This window comes from Falco biarmicus, chromosome 6 (genome assembly GCF_023638135.1).
Source record: "Falco biarmicus isolate bFalBia1 chromosome 6, bFalBia1.pri, whole genome shotgun sequence".
In the NCBI taxonomy this organism is placed as follows: Eukaryota; Metazoa; Chordata; class Aves; order Falconiformes; family Falconidae; genus Falco; species Falco biarmicus.
The window spans coordinates 36,816,507-36,839,351 of NC_079293.1; the positions used below are offsets into that span (position 1 = coordinate 36,816,507).

Consider the following 22,845-nt stretch of genomic DNA (forward strand, 5'->3'; position numbering starts at 1 on the left):
TTTTGGCTAATCTGAATGGAAGTGAAACAGGCTGGATACTGACATCCTGCCTGTGCAGAGGAGATACAGAATAGGGATGGATAGCAAGTCCATGCAGCTCAGCCACTGCTCTCTTCTGCCTGGATGTCTTCTAGGAATAAGCAAATTCACTCCCAGTTTCCATTTATTCTTTAGCCTCCACCTGCCAGGAGGTGCTGGGAGGTAGATGCCTGCACGCATTAGGTATGACACTAGGCTCACCAACACGTCGCACATGGGTGCTGTGATAGCCTTTGGGTAGGTGTTGATTACACAAATCCATGTTTGGAGAGGAGAAGGTGCCCCATCCTTTGCCCTGCATCTGTCCTCCCCACCTTTGGAGTTGGCAGGTGTTCCTGCAGCCGTGTAGCCCACAGCTTGATGTTACTGGGGTAATGGAGCCTCCCAGGGCAAGTAAACCACCTGGCACATCCCTTTCTTGCATTTTGAGCTGAAAGAGGTTTGCTGCTCTTCAGCCAAAGTCCTACAACAGTAAATGAACCCAGGCAACATACTTGCAGCACCTGCCTTTCCATTTCTTGCCAGGCTGTCTTATATAGCTCTGCTAAAAATGTATTACATTCCCAGCTTCCTGAGGTTTGTCTTATTTAACAAGATGGCCATAGACATGTTGAAATCGGTGATTGCAAGTAAGATTAATTATCTTATCACTGCCTTTTAGTTCATTTTATGCCTTCATGCCAGCGCACTAAAATATACTGGGTTTTGATACCCTGAACAGTCAGTGCCTGTACTGGTTGAAGTGCAGATTTTGATTAATGTTTATGTCTTGTAATTAAACCAATTTATCGTCACCACTATTAAATTTTAAAATCTGGTGAGAACTGTGAGAACACAGCTCAAAGATCTATGGGTATTTCTGGTTTCTAATCCAAGTATCTAGTTCCTTCACCATACCATTTACTCCTGCCATGTGTCCGACCAAAGTGGTACAATCACGGAGCAAGGAATGCAAGCAATATCTGGAAAACAGCATTAGCAGCATCTGTACATTTTTACTGCACTGTCCCATGGCTTATTTTGGTTAAAATGCATAATCATTCCCTTGAATTTATTTTTGGATTTTACAAGAAAAATCAGATATAAGTCTTGGCCCTCTCCCCAAGATCAGTAGTTCGGTACCCATGTGTGGGTTTTGCCAGCTCTCACCTAGAAGTCTCAAAGCAATGAGTCTTTCATCTCATCCTTCAACGTGTTTTTCTTCCCATGACTAGTTCCAAGTGTTTTTCCCACTAGTAAGCTTGAATTTTACTTTCCTTACCTCACCCATTTCTCCTCTGTATATGCCATATCCTCCATTCAGAATGGTTTTTCCTACTCCTTGATGTGTTGCCCCTGCACATACTTACTCTGCCCTCTACCCAGCCAAGTCAATATTTTTGTGTTTGTCCTTTATCAGATGTCCTCCCTTTCACTTCCTACCTCTGCTTCATCCGTGTGGCTGTGCTTTGTCCAGCTCTCTTCAGTTCATCTACATTTTGCCCGCAAATTTGATGTGAAACTACCCCACGATGGCTGCTGGAGCCCTCTGCTTTGGCTTGGGTGATCCCTGCCACACATACACAAAATGCAGCATTTTCAAGCAAGGACACTCAACTTTGGGGTGTCTGAGGCGGGTTTGCTCAAGGGTCACTGGGGAAACCACAGGGCCCTGCAACTAGTTGTGTGGTTATGAGAAATCAGCTAAGAGGAGAGCACTGTGCCAGCAGAGCTGACATCTGAGACCCTGCTGTTAATTGCAGTATCTGCAGTCTGGCCTCACAAGCTATGTTAAAGATCAGACCAAAGTCTGCCAGCTGCTGCAGGACGTTATGTTATCCATTACTGTGCCATTCTGGGGCTTGTCTGAATAGTATTCAGGGAGGAGAAGAGGCACTTACTATAAAAAGCAGATTTCGTCTGTATTAACTAGTCTCCTTTCTCCAATCTGCTTCATCATGTGCATCAACTCCCTGACCGGCCATCCGTACCTACAGGGACACCCTTCGGCTGGAATTATATCTGGACTGGTGGCATGCCTGCATTTCTTCCTCCCGATAAAAATGTTTGACTAGTTTGGCTTTAATAACTGTTTTCCATATGAAGTGCTGCTGCCGTTCATTGAAACACCACTTCTGTCTCTGACCGAGTACTTTACTGGAAGGCAACATAAGATCTCTAAGCAATCATGGAATGGAAAGCAGAAATGTGCTACTTGACCATAGAATGTACCGAGAGATACGACAGCCACAAAACACATCACAGACAGCATGCTGTTGTTACTAAATGAGGAGCACACAAGTAGGTTAAATTACCAACCCCATGTGAAGTACACCTCCGGCTCAAGGGTTGTCGTTAAGTGCATACCCCTTCCTGCAATGACCTGTCACTAGAACAGAAATACTTGTGTATTTTCCTATAGCAACAGCAAAGGAGAGTGATGTTATGATGTTATCCACTTGGAGAGAAGCGTACCTTTCATCTATTATTTCCTTTACATTTATTCTGCCTTTTAATCTCAAGTGTGCTTGCTGTCCTGGACAAATGCAATTTAAGATTTTCCAGACTGAAATGGATTAGTATATCCTACAGCCCCACACTTCAGTTCTGTAGGTGAAAGGAGGCTGCTTCTCTGTTTCCATGCTTCCTCTCCCCTCTCTTTCCTCCCTCCAGCACACTTTTGAAATACCCAATGTCCCCGCTGTATCCTGCAGGAAGCCTCTGACCCACACAAGTTCAGATTCATCCCCAGTAGCACCAACTGAAAACCCAAGAAGTCCAACCAGAACATGCTTTTGCAAAATTAGGCTCCGTAGCCATCCACCTTGCACCACAAGCACATTAAGGACTTCAGAGCAGTGACAGAAGTTGGAGTGTCCTAAGTGTTTACATGAGGTTACCAAGCTCTGGAAAGGACAGGGGAAGAGTGAGGGTAGCACCTGGGATGAAGTAAAGTTAAAGACTGAAGGTGGTCATCCACACCCAGGTAGCAGGAATGATGCCTTGAGTTTTCCAAGCTCCCTGTATCCATGAAGAATTTCTGCCTCCATGGTGACAAAACAAAAATAAAACCCACTGTTTTCCCTCTACCTCTCTCTGGAGGGGTGTCCCGCTTGTCTTTCTGCCATATCTTCATCAGGATCAGGAGACTTTGCTGTGAACTTCTCCCTTCCTGAAAGAAACAGCAGAGATTTCTCTGTTTCTCTCTCCCAGGCTTACTTTATAGCAATTCATGAAATTGTAGCTAAAGACGAAACAGATACAAAACAACAGATAGATGATGTATTGAAAAATTGATGAGAATCAAACACGATTGCCTCTTAAAAAAAAAGAAAAAAAAAATATCAGACTGTCTGCCTATTTAAAAAGAAGGGGAAAAAAAGTCACTATAAAAATAACCAAAGGGTTTCCCTCTCTTTCTTTAACAAAAAGGAATGTGAAGTCAGTGATTCAGTCTCCTGAGAAGTCGCTGTTTCTTCCTTGAGGGAGCCCCAAATAATTTCCCTGTGAGATCTGGGAGCTGAGATATTTTTTTTTTAATGCAAGAGTTTTGTTCTCCTTCAAAACAGTGCTAGTCAAAGAAAAGAAAAAGGAAAAGCAGGAAGATGTGATAATTAAATATGGAAAATTTCTGATGAGTATCTTAACTGGAAAAAATGTCACATATGCAAGTCTGATTTGGAAACGGATGCGAGCCGGGTTGTTAGGACAGATAAGTCTTTCTGATGAATTATAGTGGCTTAGTGGCACTGAGAAGAAACTGAATACTCCTTGTTCTATTTTCTGGATGAATTAGTTTCTTCCCATCTGTTCCCAAGGATCAGTGACATTTTCCTAATACATCCGTGGTTTTTTGACATATGCCTGTAGATACTCAGCATAATAGGAGCCCAACTTTAACCCGTAACACGTTTTGCCTGTTTTCATGCTGGGTGCCGCACCCATGTACGTCCCCCTGGGCACACACCAACATGGGGTGAGATGAACTGAGCCAGACCACCCCACGGCCATGCTGGAACAGCAGCAGACACCACAAAACCATTATTTTCCTTCTAGTTTAACCAGTTCAAACCTCAGTTAAGGAAATTGCCTCTTGTGGAGATGTTCATCATCAGCTTTTGCTTAACTCCGGTCAAATTAAATCTCTTGTTAAATATTTAATGGAATAAGGTGATTTTACAAGAACCTCAGGGTTACAATGCCAGTCATGCAAGAGGCAAGCAGATGCCATAAGTAAAGCTGCCGGGGCTGGTTTAAGCACATCTCTTTCTGTGTCCGTAAAACAGCACAGTCACAGTGTTACAGATCTGAGAGGAACATACAGAGCCCTTCAATGTTACGTAGAGGCTGTTAGCAGAGATGTAAGAGCATAGTAAAGATGATATCACACCTCCTCTCCGGCGTGCTGCCCCAGCTCCCCACGCTGGGGAGGGGAGTTGCAGGGGCTGAAGCCAGCAGGACTGTGTCCAGGCTGATTCTCCGCTGGAGATTTAAGAGGATCAACCTTTTCTGAGCATATAAAAATGCAGACTTTGGAGAGGCTTTAACTTACAGCTCTGTATGGGGAATTTTTATGTGTCCCCTGACAGCAGGATAGCCACCCAGGAAACATCTGCTTCATGCCCCAAAGGGCTCAAGCCCTTGCTTCCTAGAGAACTGGTTGTGAGGCTTATTTTAACTCCAATAAAGCAATGTATTTTCCTGTCTTTTGTTCCCAGACGTTGCTGATTGGTTTCACTGAAATGTTGATTAAAAAAACTGTATCGCATCCAGACAGACACCATCATGAGAAATTTCAGCCCAACTGGCTCATATTTAATAATGTACATATGGCGTGCTAGCAGCATACGGGACAAGTGAACTAATTAAATTAGAATTATTTTATTTGATAATTTATCGTTAGTTTTACCAATATTTCCAATAATGCCGCAGCTAACACAAGACTTTTAAAGCATCCTTGGAAGCTCTGTTTGAACTTGTCTTAGGGTAAGGGAGTTGCTTAATTTCAAACTCCAACTCACACAGTCCATTGCTAAAATACAGGACTGCTCAGAGGTACACACACATCTGAAAATAAAAATGCAGTGGATTTACGTGATAGATGAAGGGGAAAATAAAATAGGGACTCAGAAAATTTTCTGGATTATGTGGGTGACCTTCCCACAAGCAAAAGCAGAATACAAAAGAGAATCAACTACTGGATATTACTAAGCATGTCTCTGCACTGTGGGTTTCTTCTGTACTTAGCCACTGCACAGGCACGGGAAGCATCTGAGTTAAAATTTGCAGCAATTCAAAATTCTGAAACACCTTGACATCTTAATTTCATATTAAAGAAAGAGTGGAGCTTTCACAGTGACTCCATTAGGCTTTGGGAGTGGATAATTGTACTTTAGGAGTTTAGAGGGAGGTGCATACTGGGGGTTGAAGGACTGGTGAACTTTAAAAGTGCCTTTGAGAACTTGGGGAGAGGAGAAAAAAAAGCAGGGAAGGTTTCCTCATTTTTTCTTTCCCTAGCCTTGGAGATTTAGAGAAGCGTGACTTATCTATAAATAAGGGGAATGTATAAACAAAAAAACAGTCTCCAAACCTGAGCCTAAAACTGATCTCAGTGTTGCTTTCCATTGACAGATAACAAATATGCTCCTGCAGTCACTCTCAATGGGTTCATCTTTATTCTTGGAGGAGCTTATGCACGAGCAACCACCATCTATGACCCAGAGAAAGGCAATATTAAAGCAGGTCCCAACATGAACCACTCCAGGCAGTTCTGCAGGTGAGAAAAACCATTAAAACTGAATTACCGGTGCCCTAACATTTTCTGCTGATAAATAAGCTAATGTAACCTAACAGTGAAGGGGAGAGGGGAAGGGAGATGGTGTACCATCTGGGGGTTTTCTTCATCTCTTTTTTGTACATGTTCAGGGGTGCAGCATTTCCCAAAGTGCACATCCAGGACCCTATTATGGTTCATGTGTCTCCTCATGTTCAGACACGATGGATTGCGGGGAGGGACCTGTATTGGGCTCCTCCTGTGGCTACAGGAATGCTGTTTTCCTCAGTTTGCCGTGTGTAACCCGAGGATGTTGAATACCCACTGCAGGAGAGACCACCATAATGCAGAACATGTTTTTGCTAACTAGCTAAAAGATCCTTGAAAGAAAAAAAAAACTTGAGTAAGCACCACACACTGGTATTGATTACTATTATTTATGACGTGCTTTTGATTGCTTTTTGGGCTCGCTTCCCTGATCGCGGTCACAGGTTTAACAAACTTAACAAAGTTGGCTGACAAAAATAAAACTTGGCACCCATCGCAGGTACTGGCAAAACTTAAAGGCCTTTTAAAAAGTATTAGGTGGCTGTTACAGAAAGACAGGTTTGTTTCAGGCTTTATACAGTGCCAGCCCCTCACAGGGCAGGTCCCCGTGCTGGGGGACGGCTGAGCTATTAGTTTTGCAGGGAAAAGCCATCGCTGGTCCGTGAACGCTGCTGTGGGCGCAGGGCGAGGGCTCGTCACCCACGTCCAGCGCGGCAGCGTCTGGAGGCACTGAGCAAAACCAGGGCAGAGGGGGTGTGCGGGGGAAGGGCCCGAGCAAAACCCTGCCTGGGGTGGGAGGAGCAGCAGCGATGGGGCAGCAGCTGGCCCCGCAACCGACCCACCCATGACTCCCAAAGGTTCGGCCAGCAGCTCTGCTCCTTGCCCCAGGGGTGTCCCTCGCCCCCGTCCTATGGCCGAAAAACACCTGCACGTTTTAACTTGCTGCCTTTAACCTTTTGCTTTGATGCAGATGAGAAAACTCCTTTTTTAAGAAGGCATGCTCGGGTTTTCCTCGGTTTGCTGGGGTTTTTTTTTTTTCCCCCGGGGTTTGCCTTTTTTTTCCTTTTCTTTTATGAATTTAAGGAGCGCCCTCTCTTGGCACCTGAAACACAAGGTGCTGTCAGCCAAGGGGCGCAGCCGCCGCTCGGGCCCGGCTGGCCGCAGCTGTGCGCATCCTGTGCTAAGGGCAGATCTTCCCCGTCCCCCTGCTCTAGCAAGAGGCAGAGCATGATGAGGAGAAGCCTGCTCATCAGTGCTCAGGCAGCTGCTAATGCTATTTTTCTCCTGAAAACCAGAAACAAAGGGTATGATGCTGCGCTGGATTAGGACCTTAACCAGTAAAATTAAATGGCAAGGGACTTGCACATTTAGAGACATCCCTGTATCTTTCCCATAGAGAGGGGTGAACTGCTCTTTGAACATCTCTATTTTGTAAAACATAACAAAAATCTGTTAATTATGAATCTGGAGCACACTACAAGAGAAACTGCATAGGTGATTGCGTAGGTGAAATTGCAGGGGCTGTTGGCTGAGTGTCTCACCTGAAAACTTCCCAGTGTTTCTAACATGAAGGGATCATTTGCTCTGCACCCTGCAGAAGGGACTCCAGTGGGAGACCTTGTGATGGACCATGAAGAGCAGACAAGAGACCTAAATATTAGCCGCCGCTTAGGCACCATAATAAACTGGCTTTGCTTAAGCAGAATATGACACCCATCCGTAAAAAATAATTTCAAAATTTTAAATGACATTTTTTCTAAAGCCTAAAGCAATAGTGGACTGGAAACCTGTAGTGGGATAGCCACCAAAAAAAGGAATAGTTCAGTACATCCCAATTGGATGCCAAAAAAGACACAATTTCAAAAATTCTTAAATGTGCTGGAAAATAGTTACAGAAAAAATATTTCAGCCAAAAGGAGATGTAAAAACTACCACAAAAAAACCCTAAATGAATCGGTATGTATGGAAATAAGGAAAATGAGAGGTTAGCAGTAACAAATAGGTTAAATACTAGCAGCTGCTACAGGAGGCTGAGGTAACCAGTGAAGTACTAAAAGCTAATGGGAATAAAAATAAAGGCACTTTAAACTTTTGGGGATCAAATTTGTAATTTTAATCAGTTATAAAGCCATTGCTGATGAGGCTATTGAGGTATCGAAGTGTAACACAGACCGATCAGATGTATATTCCTCTTCTGTATTTGGAAGGGAGTAAGAAGGTTTGGTTCCATAGTCTGCTGTGAGTGACCGAAAGTGGTCACTGGTGGCAGCAAGGAAAGATGTGAACTCAGAAATCAAGTTCTCAAACCAGGCAACCTGGCAGTCTTAGACACAGGCATCTTTAGAGACTTCGCTGAGATGATTCAACCACTAATGTTGATTTTTTAATAACTCTTACAGTTCAGGGTGGATCAGTGCACTGCCAAAGTGTTTTCGTATTTTGAAAAGGTGAAAGGGAGAATTTTAGTGCAGCAATTAATTTTGCAAAGTACCAACATCAGGCTAAGTGGCCTCACTTAGCCTCATGTTGGTCCTCTGCAAAATACCAGAGTGGTTAATTTAGGATTTCATCAACAAATAACTAGATGCTAATAATATAATGAACAGCAATCAATGCGCTTTCCTGGAAAATGGGTCTTGTTACACCAACCTGTTGTCTTCTGATTTTTTGCTTTTTTGGGGGGGAGGAGTGGGGGGTGGAATTTGGGTTCTTTGTTTTGGTCTTTAATAAAACATTCCTGGCTGCTAAAGACAACTGTAATGGTATAATATACTGCGATTTCTCCAAGGTATTTGACTGGTATTATATGGAATTAACAAGGCACACATTAGAGAGATTAAATCTGCTTCACTGACAGATTTCAAAATGTAGTTGTTAATGAGAAGATATCATTGAGCAAGGCCACCGGTAGCAAGCATTGACTCTTCTTCAGTGCTATTTAATACATCTCCCAACAATACAGATAGTAAAAAATCTCCCCTGGTAGAGGCTGCAGGTGGCATAACACTTGGTGGGTAGAAAAATATTACAGAAAGAGCTATTTTAGCCAGTTATCTGCCTGTCTCAGAGAGACGGTCTCAAGCTAGCAGTGCTACTTTAAATGCAAAGTAATACATGAAGAAAGCACAATCCTAGCAGCCCTGTTCCCCTTAGAAAGTCAGGCACTCAGAGGTACACAACATGAGCTTTCATTGTAATGTGGTGAATAAAAGGTCAGTGCAATATTGTATATATAATATGGGCCCTAACACCGAAATTAAAACAGGTTGAAGCTGGGAAGAGAGAGAGTTGCAGCATACAGCATTGGCGAGATGAACGCAGGTCTTGGGTCCATGCATCAACATGTGGAAATATCAGCAGAAGTTCAAAGGGAAGCTGCAAAAATGACCCCGGGTTGCAAATCAGATCTTTGATGTGAAATTTAAGGAATTTATCAATGAAAGGCTGAGAGGTGACTTCATCACTGAGAGCGAGTAGAAAATCTTTCAGTCTCACAAAGGCAAAGCAGGTGACAAGGGCTTGAAAGTCAAGTTACACATCTCAGCCTTGAAGTAAGGCACTTTCCCAACAGCAAGGATAATTAAACAGAGAACCAGCAAGGGAGGGGGTGAACTCAACAACACTCAGTGTTTTTAGGAGCAGATTAGATACGTTTCCAAGAGAGATGCTGCCTGGGGAAAAGTCCATGGCCTGCATATACACAAGCTCAGATTAACTAAGCACAGAGATCCCTTCTGACCTTAGTCTATGAATCTATAAATTCCTCATTCTTCTCATTAGCATGGATCACAAAAAACATGATTTAAAAGCAGCAACATAAACAACTTAAAAATTAACCGCATGCTATTGATCCCCTCTCACCAGGTATCACTCAATACTGAATTTGCTGGGAAAAATCTTGACTGCATCACTTTTATTTTTATCTGCGCTGTTTCTGCCTGTAAGTGGCTAGGGAGTGTGATGGCTTGGAGCACAGGGGAAAGAAATGTGTGTGACATTCCCTGTCTGTGAAAAATTAAAGGTCCACTCAAATGGTTTTAATATCAAATTAAATTACTCTTAATGAAAAACAAAAAATAAGTGGTTCAGGTCTCGGGCTCACAATCAACAAAGAGCAAATTGAGCATCATTTTCAGATTAAGTCCACCTGATGGAAGTCAGTAAGAAGTTTGTGTTGACCTAGAATTAACCCTTTGAGGAATGGTGCCAAGTGGGCAAAGAGCTATAATAGGCCTGAAGTGTTTTAAAATTCACCGATAGTTCACACGCAAGTCTTGAATGTCTTCCACACAATGTGTGAGGGTGAGGGAGAGTTGACATTTCCCAAACATCAGGCAAGGACATCCCATTTGCCGCATGGACCTCGTCTTGGTTCATTTGTGGCATCTTCAGAGGTGGAGGCAGCAGACAGCAGCCAACAGGGATGAAGAGCCGGGATGATCACACCTTGCCCTGCCAGACACCTCCCTCCAGAAAGACTTGCAAAGTCATCCCCCCCTCCAGTGCTGGCAAGGCCTCCCTTTGCAGGTGGGCATTCTCCCTTCCCGCAACGCCCTTCAAGGGTTTATTTTTCCACAAGTGAAAAGAATACTGAATGTGTTTCTGTTCATGATTAAAAAATTCCATATTCTGCTTGCTTAGGATGCAGGCAGCGTACAAACAGGCGTGTGCTACAGAGAGCCTCCACGGGGCAACAGCGGCAGCATGATGGTGCCAGCAATAATTCCAGAGAAGCTAATTTAGCACCAGCAATTCCCAACAGACACCAGAAAAGCATTTTCTTCCTTCTCCTCTGACTGTTAACCAGTAAGATTTATTAGATGGTTCTGCCAAATGGAAATCTTTAATAAAACTTCAGCTCGGGCTGAACAGCACAAAAACAGGGTCGGTTTGTGGATTTTTTTTCCCCTCTTCTTTTTAAATAAGGCCTTGTTCTTGAACAGCCAAGCACAGTGACTCCTGTGCTTAACTACTAGTCATTGCTAACGTGCGGCACCAGCCACAGACTCCCCCAGCTGATTCCTTTTCTTGTTGCAAAGTTTGTGGTAACTCCAGGAACTGGCAGGGGTTAGAGCACAGCTTGTTTGGATGGATATTCCCATGTGAAGCTATTACGGAGTACAGTTCCTTAATGGCCGCACACTTCTCAAGCTTGCAGATGGAAAGGCTAGTCTCTTCAGCAGGCAGCACTTGCAGCTGGAACTGTTTGTGGTCCAGAAGGGAAAACTGAAATCTTCCAGCAAATCTGAAAGGAGACATGTGGCTGGGATGATGCTCCGCAGACAGCGGACAAGAACTGCTGCACCAGACTAACAGCAATAATTTCTGTAGCAGTTGAAGACGTGAAGGATTTCGGTGTGCATTAAAGCGTAACTGATGCAGACAGAGCGCTTGGGCTGTTACTGGTGTGCAGTGGACTCTGGAATAAAACGTTGCTGGTTTTCAGCAACAGGTAACAATGCCACATGATAGTTTTGGATCATTAGCAAGGGAAAGTGCTCGTAGAGCAGGGGAGAATACAACTGGAGCTTGGCCAGAACACCCACACTAATAATCCTGCTCCAAGAAGTGGCATGATATCACCCTAATCGACCATGACTAATCTGGACCCTCATTTCCCCATCTCATTGTAAAGATGCCACCTCTGCAGCACAACATGACCACCCAAGCTCAAGCACTCTCAAACATCATAACCCAGCTGCCAACCCAGCCACAGACACCTACGGAGTTTGTTAGCACAGCTACCAAACGCTGGACAACACTTTGGCACCCTAACCACTGCCACCCGTGGGGCCGGTGGCAGCGCCTTTCACTTCAGCATTGCAAACCACCATGCAGGTTTCACTAACAGGTCCCCATTTAAGCAAAAGCGTAAGGAGCACTGCCAGCTCTGCCTGGCGCTGCACGGAGCCACGTCCTGCAGGAGCTGCTGCCCTGCAGGCTCTCCTGTCCTAGCGCTCACCCCACCCAGCTGATGAACATCGTTCAGTTCCACCTCCAGTAAAGCCGTCCTGAAATCTTAGGGCAGGAAAGAAATGAAGGAAATTAAATCATCTATGAAGATGATGAGATGATGAGAGAAGGCTGAGAGAGCTGGGCCTGTTTAGCCTGGAGAGGAGAAGACTGAGAGGGGACCTTCTCAATGTCTACAAATATCCTAAGGGCGAGTGCCAAGAGGACGGGGCCAGGCTCTCTTCAGTGGTGCCCAGGGACAGGACAAGGGGCAACAGGCACAGACTGCAGCACAGGCAGCTCCACCTGAATGTGAGGAAGAACTTCTTTCCTCTGAGGGTGACAGAGCTCTGGGACAGGCTGCCCAGAGAGGCTGTGGAGTCTCCTTCTCTGGAGACATCCAAAACCCGGCTGGACACGACTCTGTGCAACCTGCTCTAGGAGAACCTGCTTTAGCAGGGGGTTGGACTGGATGATCTCCAGAGGTGCCTTCCAACCCTGGCCATGCTGTGACTCTGTGAAATTCATCCACGAATAAATGTGGGAATTTTTTTCTTCTTTTAAGCAGATTCTGTGTTTATCTAACTGATATTATTTAATAATGTTTATGGAACAGCTCCAATAAATTAGTGAGTGTGTGTGCATGCATAGCCGGGAGCAAGGAGGGAGAGGAGCTTTGTTTGTGGCCTCAGAAGATACAAAGTTTCAGGGAGTCAAAACAACAACACAGCAATTCAGCCAGTTAAAATCTTTCACAACCCCAGATGTAACAAGACAGGATTATTGTATTATTATTATTATTATTTAACATTTCCTCATAGGATTGATGTGATCTTTAGGACTAAGCAGGAAATTTTAAAATAATAATAATAAGCAAATTTAACAGGCTTTGCTGTTGGTCCCACTGCTTGGTGCTATGTCTAGCCATCATGACTGGGAGAGGGAAGGGCTGGAGAGGAGCTCCCAGGTCATCGGCTCTCAAACACAACAGAAGAAAGGCACTGATGTCCTCCGCCTTGGGTTGCTTCCAAATTACTGCCCATCAGGAGACCTTCACTATAAGATGCTTTCAAATGAAAAGTGGAGAGTCCATAACACACTTGGTGGGAAGGTGGCCACCAAGCAAATGGCAGGCAGCTGAACGGCCTGAACAGGGAGGGCCCCAGCTGAAAGCACCACCAGCTCATGCATGCCGAGCCCCGGTGCTCCACGCCTGAGCTGGAGCGTGGGTGCGTTTCCTCGCATGTGATTAAAAAAGTTAATTAAAAAGCAGTGCAAAGTCAAATGCAGCCAGAAAAGCAAATCAGACCCTGGGCTGCATCTGCAGGGGCATTACTGGCACAAGTAGAGATGTTGTTGTCCCACTCTACTCAGCGCTTGTAATGCTGCACTGTGTCTACTTCTGGTCCCCACAATTCAAAAAAGACACAGACAGACTGGAGAGGGTCCAAAGGCGGGCCATGAATGTGATCCAAGGGGCTGGAGAACCTGCCTGATAAGGAAAGACTGAGGGAGTTAGGTATCTTCTCCTTGGAGAAGAGGAGGCTTGGGGGGACCTCACAAGTATTCCAGGACTTCAAGGGCAGCTACAAGGAGGACAGAGGCTCTGTCTTCACAGGAAGCCACATGAAACAGACAAAGGACAACAGATACAAATTGCATCAGAAGAGGTTTCATCTTAGTGTAAGTTTTTTTTACAGTGAGAACAATCACCCACTGGGACATCCTCTCCAGGAACATGCTAGAGTCCCATCACTGCAGGTTCTCAAGATGTGATTGGACAGCGTGCTAGATAATTTCATCTAGTGTCCCTTTCCCATGAACGGTTGGACCAGATGATCTTCAGAGGTCCTTCCAACCTGGGCTGTCCTATGACTTTATGATTCAATAATTTGCTTTGCCCATCAAGTCCTCTAATAGCCAGCTGTCAGAGATGGATCTTCTCTGCCACGTTTGCTTAGTCTGGGGATGGACTGCAAGGTGGATAGGCAGAGAAGAGATGTAAAGGGTGTTTAGATTCCACAAGCACTCCAACCATGGACAGCCAGGTCCCTGAGAGCCATTAGTGCACCTCACCCTCATCAGGATTTTCTTAGGAGCATGATTCATAGCTTCATGGAGGTCAGCAGATGGACTGGACTAGTAGTGGCAGTGTTGGGGGGTAGCCACAGCTTTATCCTCTGACACTGCTCATGGTCTGGGCAATGAAGAACGCCCTGGCACCTGGGGTGAACTGGCTGCGGGGCGATAGGTGAAGTCTCTCTAGTAAAGGGCAGTAATTACCCAGGGAACAGAAAGCAGAGTTGTTAGCCTGCCGGGTAAAAATATGCAAAATGCTGAAGCGTGTTTTCCTGGAAGGAGTGGGTGAAGTGACCTCCATTTTGATGCCGATTACCTTCACCTCAGGCGTGCTGCTGGAGAGACGGAGGTCCAGCGGCTCCTTAGCTGGGGAGGTTGCTGCCCCCAAAGCTGCCCGAGGGTTTGCATCCCTGCAGCACGGCTCTGCGGTGCAGCGCTTCCTTCCTTCCCAGGCTCTGACAGCCTGTAATCATTTTATCTCTCAGGATTAATGGCACCGAGCAATAAACTCGCATCCTAATTATTGTAATTATTTCTTTCTTTGTACGTCAGCCTTGGTAACGATGTTTTTACAGCTGATGGGCTGGAAGGGAGGGGAGAAAAGAAATATTGTCACAGTAATGAAGAAAGAGCAATGAGCATATACTCCTTTCCACTCACTTCCCTCAAGGTTTTAGAGCCCACTTGAGTTTCCTGTTCCCTAAGGTCCCAGAAATTAGCAGCGATTGTCCTAATACTGCAAAGTAGCAGCAATCTAGGGCTAAATTCCTAATGGATCTTATACCTGCGACTTTAGCCTCAGAGATGCCTGAATGTCTCCAAAGTCCCCTGCACATGTAAGTACCCACTGCATACTCAGAACTGCCTGTTTCTTGGTAGCAGGAGTAGCTCACTGGTTTTCTTAACCTCAGGCATGACTCACAAGCGAAGCATTATGCCAGTCTTATCTATGGGAATTGCATACAGAGGGGGCAGAAGCTTCTCTAATCACCATTTAAAATTCATACAGTCTTTCAGAGGGTGGAATTCAGCATCCATTTCTTCCTCAGCACATTAGTACCATGATGGCAGGCTACAGTATCGAGCTGCTTGTCTCAGCCGCTGGCCAGGAATTTCTTTCCGTGCTGTAGCCCAGGTGCTGGAGAAACAAGACCAACATTTGCCCACCTGCTGTAACCCCTCACCCAGAGCACGGGCTGGAGAGGGACTCGACCCAGACCATTTCAGGACAGTGTTCTTGGCTGCTCAGCTGCTCTGTGGTGGTAGCAGCTCCGGCTTAGAGCAGCTGCTAGTAAACATGCCGCAGAGGAGACTTTACTAGAAGAAATGTGGGCAGCTAAGATACCACACAGGAGTTGTAAAGCATCCATGTTTAGAGACCTAAAATGCCACTAGATGCCCAAAGGGGATACTGGGCACCTAAGGCCAGGCTTCAGCTATGCAGCACACAGCCAGCTAGGAATGGCTGGTTGCGGCTTGGCTCCTGTTGCCAGGGTCACCTACAGCACAGATGGAAAGGTCTCTGCACAGGGTCCTCCCTCGGGCCATCCTATTCTTCCCGTCCAGATCAAAAGCTCTGTGCAAGCAGTCTCACGAGGTAACAAGCAGCATTAGTAATACATGCCCTGTCTGTAAGTGGTAACAGCCACTAGGGTCCTTTCCTGTGCTGGCATCTACCCTAGCATGTCCACACCAGTAAAACTTGGCTGAAGCTATTCATGGGCACTGGACCACGATCACCAACACTGACGGAACCAGCCCCAGAGTCCATGCTCCACGCCAGCATTTCTTTTAACTCCCATTATTGATAGTTCTGCAGGCAAATCTTTCCGGGGAATCTTTTCTTTCTTTGGGAGTTTCGTTGTTTTTTCCCACTTCACCCAACAAAATTACTAAATTAACCCATTTGCTACTTTTTTTTTTTTGGTCAAGGTTTGTGTAAGGGTACCTTTTTAATGACTGATCAGCATTTCATTAGAGCACCCAGACAGCAAAGCTGCTCTGTGCTGCAGTCCACCTCTGACACTCTGACATCTTCTGCCTGGCATATCCCAAACCGTATCCCACTTCAAATAAGTTTCCATCTCCTTCAGCTTCACTATTAAGAAAAAAAAAGTGAAAAGCAAACAGCAACCATTTCCCCGTGGCCGCATTTCTAAACTCTCACCCTGCTGGTTTCAGCAGACCTTCCACCACATCGTGCCTGTTTCAGCATGGGGTGGGACCATCCTCTCACCCCCTCCCCCATGCCATATTTTGCAAGCTCCGATTCCCAGCCTGTCTTGCTTTCAAACAGTCACTCGTTCCAGTACAGAGATGGGCTTCCCACCCCCACAACATCTTTAGTCCTAAACCGTGAGTTAATTTGCACGTTTTTCTGATGTACCAGGTCAGCTGGTCCCGCCACCTCTGCGCCCTCCCGGCCACAGGGACCCGAGCCCTGGCAGGAGTCCCTCTTCACCACCAGCTCTGGCCTTTTCAGAGGTGGGCTCATTCTCTTTCAGAGCCATCTTTCAGGATGACGCTTGCTTTACTCAAGTCCTCGTTCTTCCCCATTTCTTCCTGACGTTTCAAAAAATAATTACCAGTGGTTCAGTAAGTTCATTAGCAAACTCCCTTAGGACCCTGGGCTATGTACCATCCAGCCCTGCTGATTTGTGGATAGGCTCTAATCAAGTGTTTCAAGTCTCTCTCTCCTTCCTCCTCCTTTCAGATTAACAGTTATTTTGACAAGATTCTCATTATTTCCTGGCAGTATCCAGGGACTAGGCTTATTTGAGTCCTCACTGTTGTCATTGTGGGTTTATTTTTAACCTCAGGCTCTGCTTCTCCACAAGGACATCAGAGTTTTTGTGGTCTTCAGAAACACATGGCTTTGTCGGTGCCATTTTAGTCTCAGTTCATCCTGGGTCTTCCAGCGCTCTGTGTCTTCTGCCTTTATCCCTTTTTATCCTTCTTCTTCCCACTGCTCCAAAATTAGCCAGACAACTTTACTTTTACCAACCCTACAGGGTTACTACCCTCCTCCACCTTCTTAGATCTAGGCCACCTTCTTGGCTGCAACTAATTTGCCTTCCTCTCCCTCTTTTTCTCCCTGCTGTCCTCTGGTGTGTATGCAGTCTCCAAATCTCCATTTTCCTTCCCAACACAACCATCCACTAGCTGCTCTTGGAAGAAAAACCTCTAGGAAGGGACCCCCGGCCACCAGAAAAGCCACCACCAACCCCACCCACTTAACATCATCTTTAAGTGTTGGGGGGCAAACTCAGGCTTCGCAGCAGATGAAAAGCAGAGCCACCCCCGCTTTTAGCTTCCCCCCGTGCAGTGGAAAGGCAGCACAGAGGACACAGCATCCCTGGGCTTCCCCCACCCAGCTGCCTGCTGCTTCTGTCATCCTTCTGCCCCTTCCAAACACATGCACAGGAGCCCAGCCCTGGGTCTGTCTTCGTTAGCCCAGAGCGAGTGTCGTGCCCTGCCTGTGATTGCTGGAGAGGCTGAGGGGTTGTGTGGAAGGAGAAGGAAGCCATGAGGCTGAAGGGCAGTTCTTCTTTCAAGCAGCTTCCACACCTGCACACCTTACCGCCTGTCAGGAGCCCACAGGATTAGCCCAGCTTCCTTATCCTTTTTGGATATTATTTGGGTATATTGCAAGAGATGGCTGAAGTCGAGCACTTTCACTTTAAAAAAGCAGTAAGGTTTTTTTGTTTTCTTCGGATGCCTCCATATAGCTCCCCTGCTGATCCCTCAGCTGCACGTCCCCAGCGAGCAGCTGCGTGTGCCCCAGGCTGGCTTTCAGCTTGACACCAACCTTCTGGGTGCACAAGGAGGACAAGTCAGTGGGACCTCCAGGCTCCTGCACCAAAGCAGGACCATGGAAGAGGCTGAAGCAGCAGAGCATTTTTTGGAGGATTTTTCCCCTTGCCTGTATTCCCTGCAGCATTCCTTGATAACTGGAGGAGAAACTTGTCTGAAGCAAGAGTCTACTCCAACCAAGGCAGCAGGGAGTTCAAAATGCTCAGGTTGCTTTTGCGTGTACATGATTTTACAGGGATGCATTGTCCTGCTACGTTTGGCTGCAGATCCCATATGTAGACTGGAGAAACATCTTACATAGACTAATTTCTGTTGTTTAAATTAGAGACAACATGTCCCTACCTGGCAGGAACAAAAAAGGATTAATAGGGCGAAGAGAAGGGGAGAGGGAAGAGAAATCCCTACACAGCTTTATATAGACAAGAATTAAAGGTGTATTCATCATTCGCCCTTTGTTACAAAAGACTGGGTTTGTTTTAAGCCTAAAAAGAAAACTGTTTGTTAAGAAAACTAACTAAAACTTACTTTTTTTTAACAATACAGTGCTGTGGTTCTGGATGGAAAAATTTATGCCACTGGTGGGATCGTTAGCAGTGAAGGACCTGCCCTGGGAAACATGGAAGCCTACGACCCTAAAACAAACACGTGGACACTTCTACCAAATATGCCCTGCCCTGTTTTTCGACATGGCTGTGTAGCAATCAAGAAGTACATTCAGAGCGGCTGATGTTACCCAGGAGTGGGACGGAGAACTGTTTGTACCTGTTGAAAGCAGGCAAGAATAATACTACTACTTAAGAAAAAAAAAGCAGCAAAGCCAGCCAGTGAACATATTGCTCTAAAGTCTTGAATAGTGTCTACATTGAATGTAGAAAAATCATCCTCACCTTTTGGTGAAGAAGGAGCAGAGAGCTCCGTGCTATGTAAGATATTGTAACTTAATAATACAAGAGTGTCACTAGATGTTATAGTGGCACTTGTTCTGGACGTCAGCTTTTGGTCAACCCAGGTGCAATAGAATTTCACATATTTTTTAAGCTGGGGAAGGGGGGGGGGGGGGAAATCTGCATTTTACTCTAGAGCTCAAGCTTGATTCTTAAAATAACCATGCAGATTAGTTTTACTATTACACTTTAGGCATCAGTCTATTTGAAAGGTCAAAGTGTCCTTCCCACTTTGATTCCTACATTTGTTTTTAACAAATACATGCTTTTCAATACCAATGACAGAGAAATCTTGTGTGACAGATGGCTTACGTTGATGTCAGTCTTCCATCAGATCAAATGAATCTTGCAGTTCTCTAGAGCAGAACCCAGAAAGGGGGGTGAGGCGGGGACTGGGGAGAAGAAGAATAGCCATTGGTAATAAATTCCATGTAAAACGATGAGAAAAAAAAAAAAAGGCCTGTTGGGCTGGGTGAGTTTCTGCTCCTGGTGATACTTGTGTGGGCATGTGTGGCCGTGCCCACAGGTGGTGTGGGAGCTTCTGAATTTTTTCCTCCCAGTTTCTGCTGATGATCAAACTTGGCAGTGCTCGATTCCCATAACACAAAATGAGTATGTTTTCGATTCCAGAGGTATTCTCCTGATAAACCTGTCTTCATTTCTGATTGGGATCACATTAAAACACAGAGTGCAGTGTGGGATTTTGATGTTTTCATCAAATGGAGGAAATGCTTCCTGTTGCAGCTACGCACTCAGTTTTGGCTCTCAACCAAAATTCCTTACATTGGGATATACACCACTATCTTTCATGTAAAGTCTGAGAAGTGCTTTATTTTCTTTTTCAAGTTTCCCTACAGATGTGGAAACCCTATACTTCTCTTACTTACAGATTTTAAACACACGAGTTTAAATCCCATGGTAGAAAAATACATAGACTTAAGCCCAGTATGAGACTTAAAATGATTACTATGTAGAGTTGTAAGTATATGCACAGCACAGGGGTTATATTTTTATATATATTAAAATATTGTCTATCCAGAGAGCATTGTGATGTGGAAATTCTTTATAAATTTATACATTAAAGGATCAAATGGGAGATGGACCGGGTAACACAGAAGGGTAGGGGAAGGAATCTTAAAATTCACAAATGGGAACTAACCCCAAGCTAAGGATTGTCCAATTTCTTTTCAAATAGAGGGAAAAAAGTTGCCATACTTGCCTTTGCAGACTCAAATCCCCAATGCCATGCCAGTAATTCAACAAGGAGGGTCCTGTACAGGGCGTGGGTGAGATCTTACAGTCAACATCTAGTTGATTTCATACCAAATATGCTAGCCTTTTTATACAGAGGGAGGTCTGCCTACAGCTTTGGGGAAAACAATGCAGATGGTTAGCTAATCATCTTATTTTATTAATAATCGTTTATAAAATAAAAGAAAAAAATGAAATTTGTATCTTGCAGTATTTAAAGAAAAAGTGCTCAAGTCAGCTGAGTCAAGCTATAGGGTGACTCAAGTCTCTCATTTTGACAGTGAGGTTCCAGCCTTTGTTATGCAGTTGTTTTATTTATTCTTTAAAGAAAAAAAAATAATAAGCACAACAAAAGTATATACTAGTATGTCATTTAAAGTATTTATGTCAAACAGGGTGCAAGTGTGAACCTAAAGATTGGAGCACAAGTTTCTAACTGCCTGGGGCAGGACTAATTTTAGTGTTGGTGTGTGTCTGCCTCCAAAGGAGGTGCTACCTGTCAACAAGACCTAAACACATTCAACATTTCCAATTTAGCTTATTTCTTCATTTCTCACACTGGAACAAAACTGGCTATTTCTGTGAATAATATTAAAAACAGGGTTATCTGTAATGGCATTGTATATAGTTTATGTTTACTGTTAAGTTCTTGTTATATTATAATAAATATATTTATAGATCTAGATTCAGCATCCAGATTGGATTAATTTTGTCATGACTGACCAAGAAACACTGCATGAATGGTGACTTCAGGTTTCGTCCCAGCCATGGATGCAAATGTGTTCATTCCATCCAGCTAGCTTCTCTTGCAAATCCAAAAATTTATTGCTAATACTTTAAATGCTCAGTAGCTTCCAAAGTACTTCCAGTCTCATTCTGGCAAAAATTCTTAGAAGTGATTTTGGATTTCATTCAGCAAGATTATTTCTTCTTTGTTTATTTTCCAAAACTTACTAAGAACAAAAGGGCTCAAGATAGTGTAGGAAACTATCTTGGAAAAAAACACTGATGAACAGCTTTTGTTTGGTTGGTTTTTAAATGAAAGTTAAGGTTTGTACTGCAACTGCTGCGATGTCTAAAAGATGAAAGCCACTTTTGCCCCATGGTCAAAATTCCTTCGTATCCAGAGCAGGAGCTTGCTGCCTCACTGGATACATCTTTCAGAGAGCAATTAAGTGCAGCCGTTCATCATTTCTCTGATGTTTCATTAGGGTGTCATCTGGTAGTTGTAAAACTGGATGTGGAACAAAGGCGAGCCAAATATAACTCGTCTCAAACACCACTGCAGCGGAACATTGCAGCTGGACCTGAGCAGTTAATAGCTGTTCGACGCATTAACAGTAAGAATCCAACATACATTGAAATTGTCTCCGGTTCTTACACAGTACATCTCTGCAAGTAGTTAAGAGCATGAACCACAGTTTTTAAACATTTTAGTTTAGGCTTAGTGGCTCAGGCTGAACCGCCTGTGAAGATTCCTAAAAGCCTCACAGTTCAGTAGTACACAACCACGCTGCAGTAATCCAGACCAAGCGGAATGAGTTGCCAGCCTTTTCATCAGCGCTCCGCACAGATCTCTTACTCAGCACTAGTCAATAATACTTGGGAGGATGAACAAGACACAGGCTATTTGCTTTACTTGTATGTGGAAATTATTTTAGCTCCCCTCTGGGAAGTTGGCCGAGTGCTTTTGCCAAATGAATCATGTGCACATATCTGCCCAGAGATTTTTCTTCTTAAAAGCTTTAAGAAATTCAGGGGACCGGCTGGCTCAGCAGCTTGATAACGATAAAAATTTTTGTTGGCTGGTTTGCCTCCCCCCAGGCTCGCTGGGGAAGGAGAGCGCTCCCCAAACGGGGCTGTGGTCTGGTCAGCACCCACCCCTGGCAACTCGCACAAGTCGCCCACCTTTCTCCCACTGTGGCACCCAGTGGCAAACACGCCACGCTAATAAAACCTCAGTAACCCCGTCTTTTAATTAACTGCAGCTAGGTGATCAGGCTGAGCTTAGCACAGTGCAATTGCAGTAAGATAATAAGGGCTTTGTTACACTCCAGCTTGCCCGCGGTGGAGTCCAGACAAACAAAATGCCAGGGCGAGCACCAGGGATGAGCCGGGAGGGGAGCCGCAGCCTGCACTCCTGCCCGGCTTCACCAGTGCCATTATGTTTCATCAGCAGAGGCAGCAAATGCACAAACTGCTTCAAGTACTGAGCCACCCGCCTGGCTTCCCGTGAAGAATTGCTCCGAAAAAATGGGAACCGATCCCAAAGCTTTTGTCTGCCATCACAAAAGCAAGGGCAAGGGCTCAGAACCATCCTGCCTCCCCACCACCGGCTGGAACAGGTGACTAATATAACATAACGGGCTAAACCTACAAACAGCGTACGCAGTCACGTCCTGGCAGGCTGCAGCCTGCACCAGGTCCCTAGGAAGCCACTGACTCTGTAGCCACTCTGACATTTTAACAACTTGTCATGCTAATACAATCTTTTTAAATTGGATGAGACCCTTAAGCTCACCCCTTAATGGCTTCTTTCCCCCATTTCAAGTCAGCTCAAACACAGGAGTTGAAACGCGCTTTCGGCTGAGGTGGAGACGCCAGCACGTACAGAAAGGTAGCAGCAAGTTCCCATCGTTGGTGAGTGTTCTGGGTTGATAACTTTAGACTGCAGAAAAAGCCAGAAAGAAAACGGTCTGGAGGGAACCAGATGGATGTGTCTCAGGCACGGTGTTTCCATCACTCATTACATTAAGCCGGACAGCGACACCAGAACAGAAACACTGGTTTTCCTCCGAAAAGCCAATCTGTTTGAGGCATGATTAAACACGCTCTGAGGTTAGAATTCATGAAAGCCAGAGCTGCCATCACGGGCTACTTAGCCGAGCTGTGCGAGCATGACAAGCAGAGCAGCATGGTCTCCAGCTGCTGGAGTCTGGAAACAAAGTGCCAGACTACCTTGAAAAA

At 45.0% G+C, this 22,845-nt stretch overlaps 1 protein-coding gene across 2 annotated transcripts in view; it reads left to right on the top strand.

Moving 5' to 3' along the window:
• Nucleotides 1–20,563, top strand: part of KLHL29 (kelch like family member 29) — a 405,364-nt gene extending 384,801 nt beyond the window's left edge. Inside the window, exons 13-14 of one of the 2 annotated variants that reach the window (XM_056343947.1) lie at nucleotides 5,650–5,794; nucleotides 18,227–20,563. In XM_056343947.1, coding sequence (XP_056199922.1) covers nucleotides 5,650–5,794; nucleotides 18,227–18,410 — 329 coding nt within the window. In that variant the 3' untranslated portion in view covers nucleotides 18,411–20,563. The remainder of the gene's footprint in view (nucleotides 1–5,649; nucleotides 5,795–18,226) is intronic. The other variant, XM_056343948.1, reaches the window with a different exon arrangement.
• The last annotated feature ends 2,282 nt before the right edge of the window (nucleotides 20,564–22,845 follow it).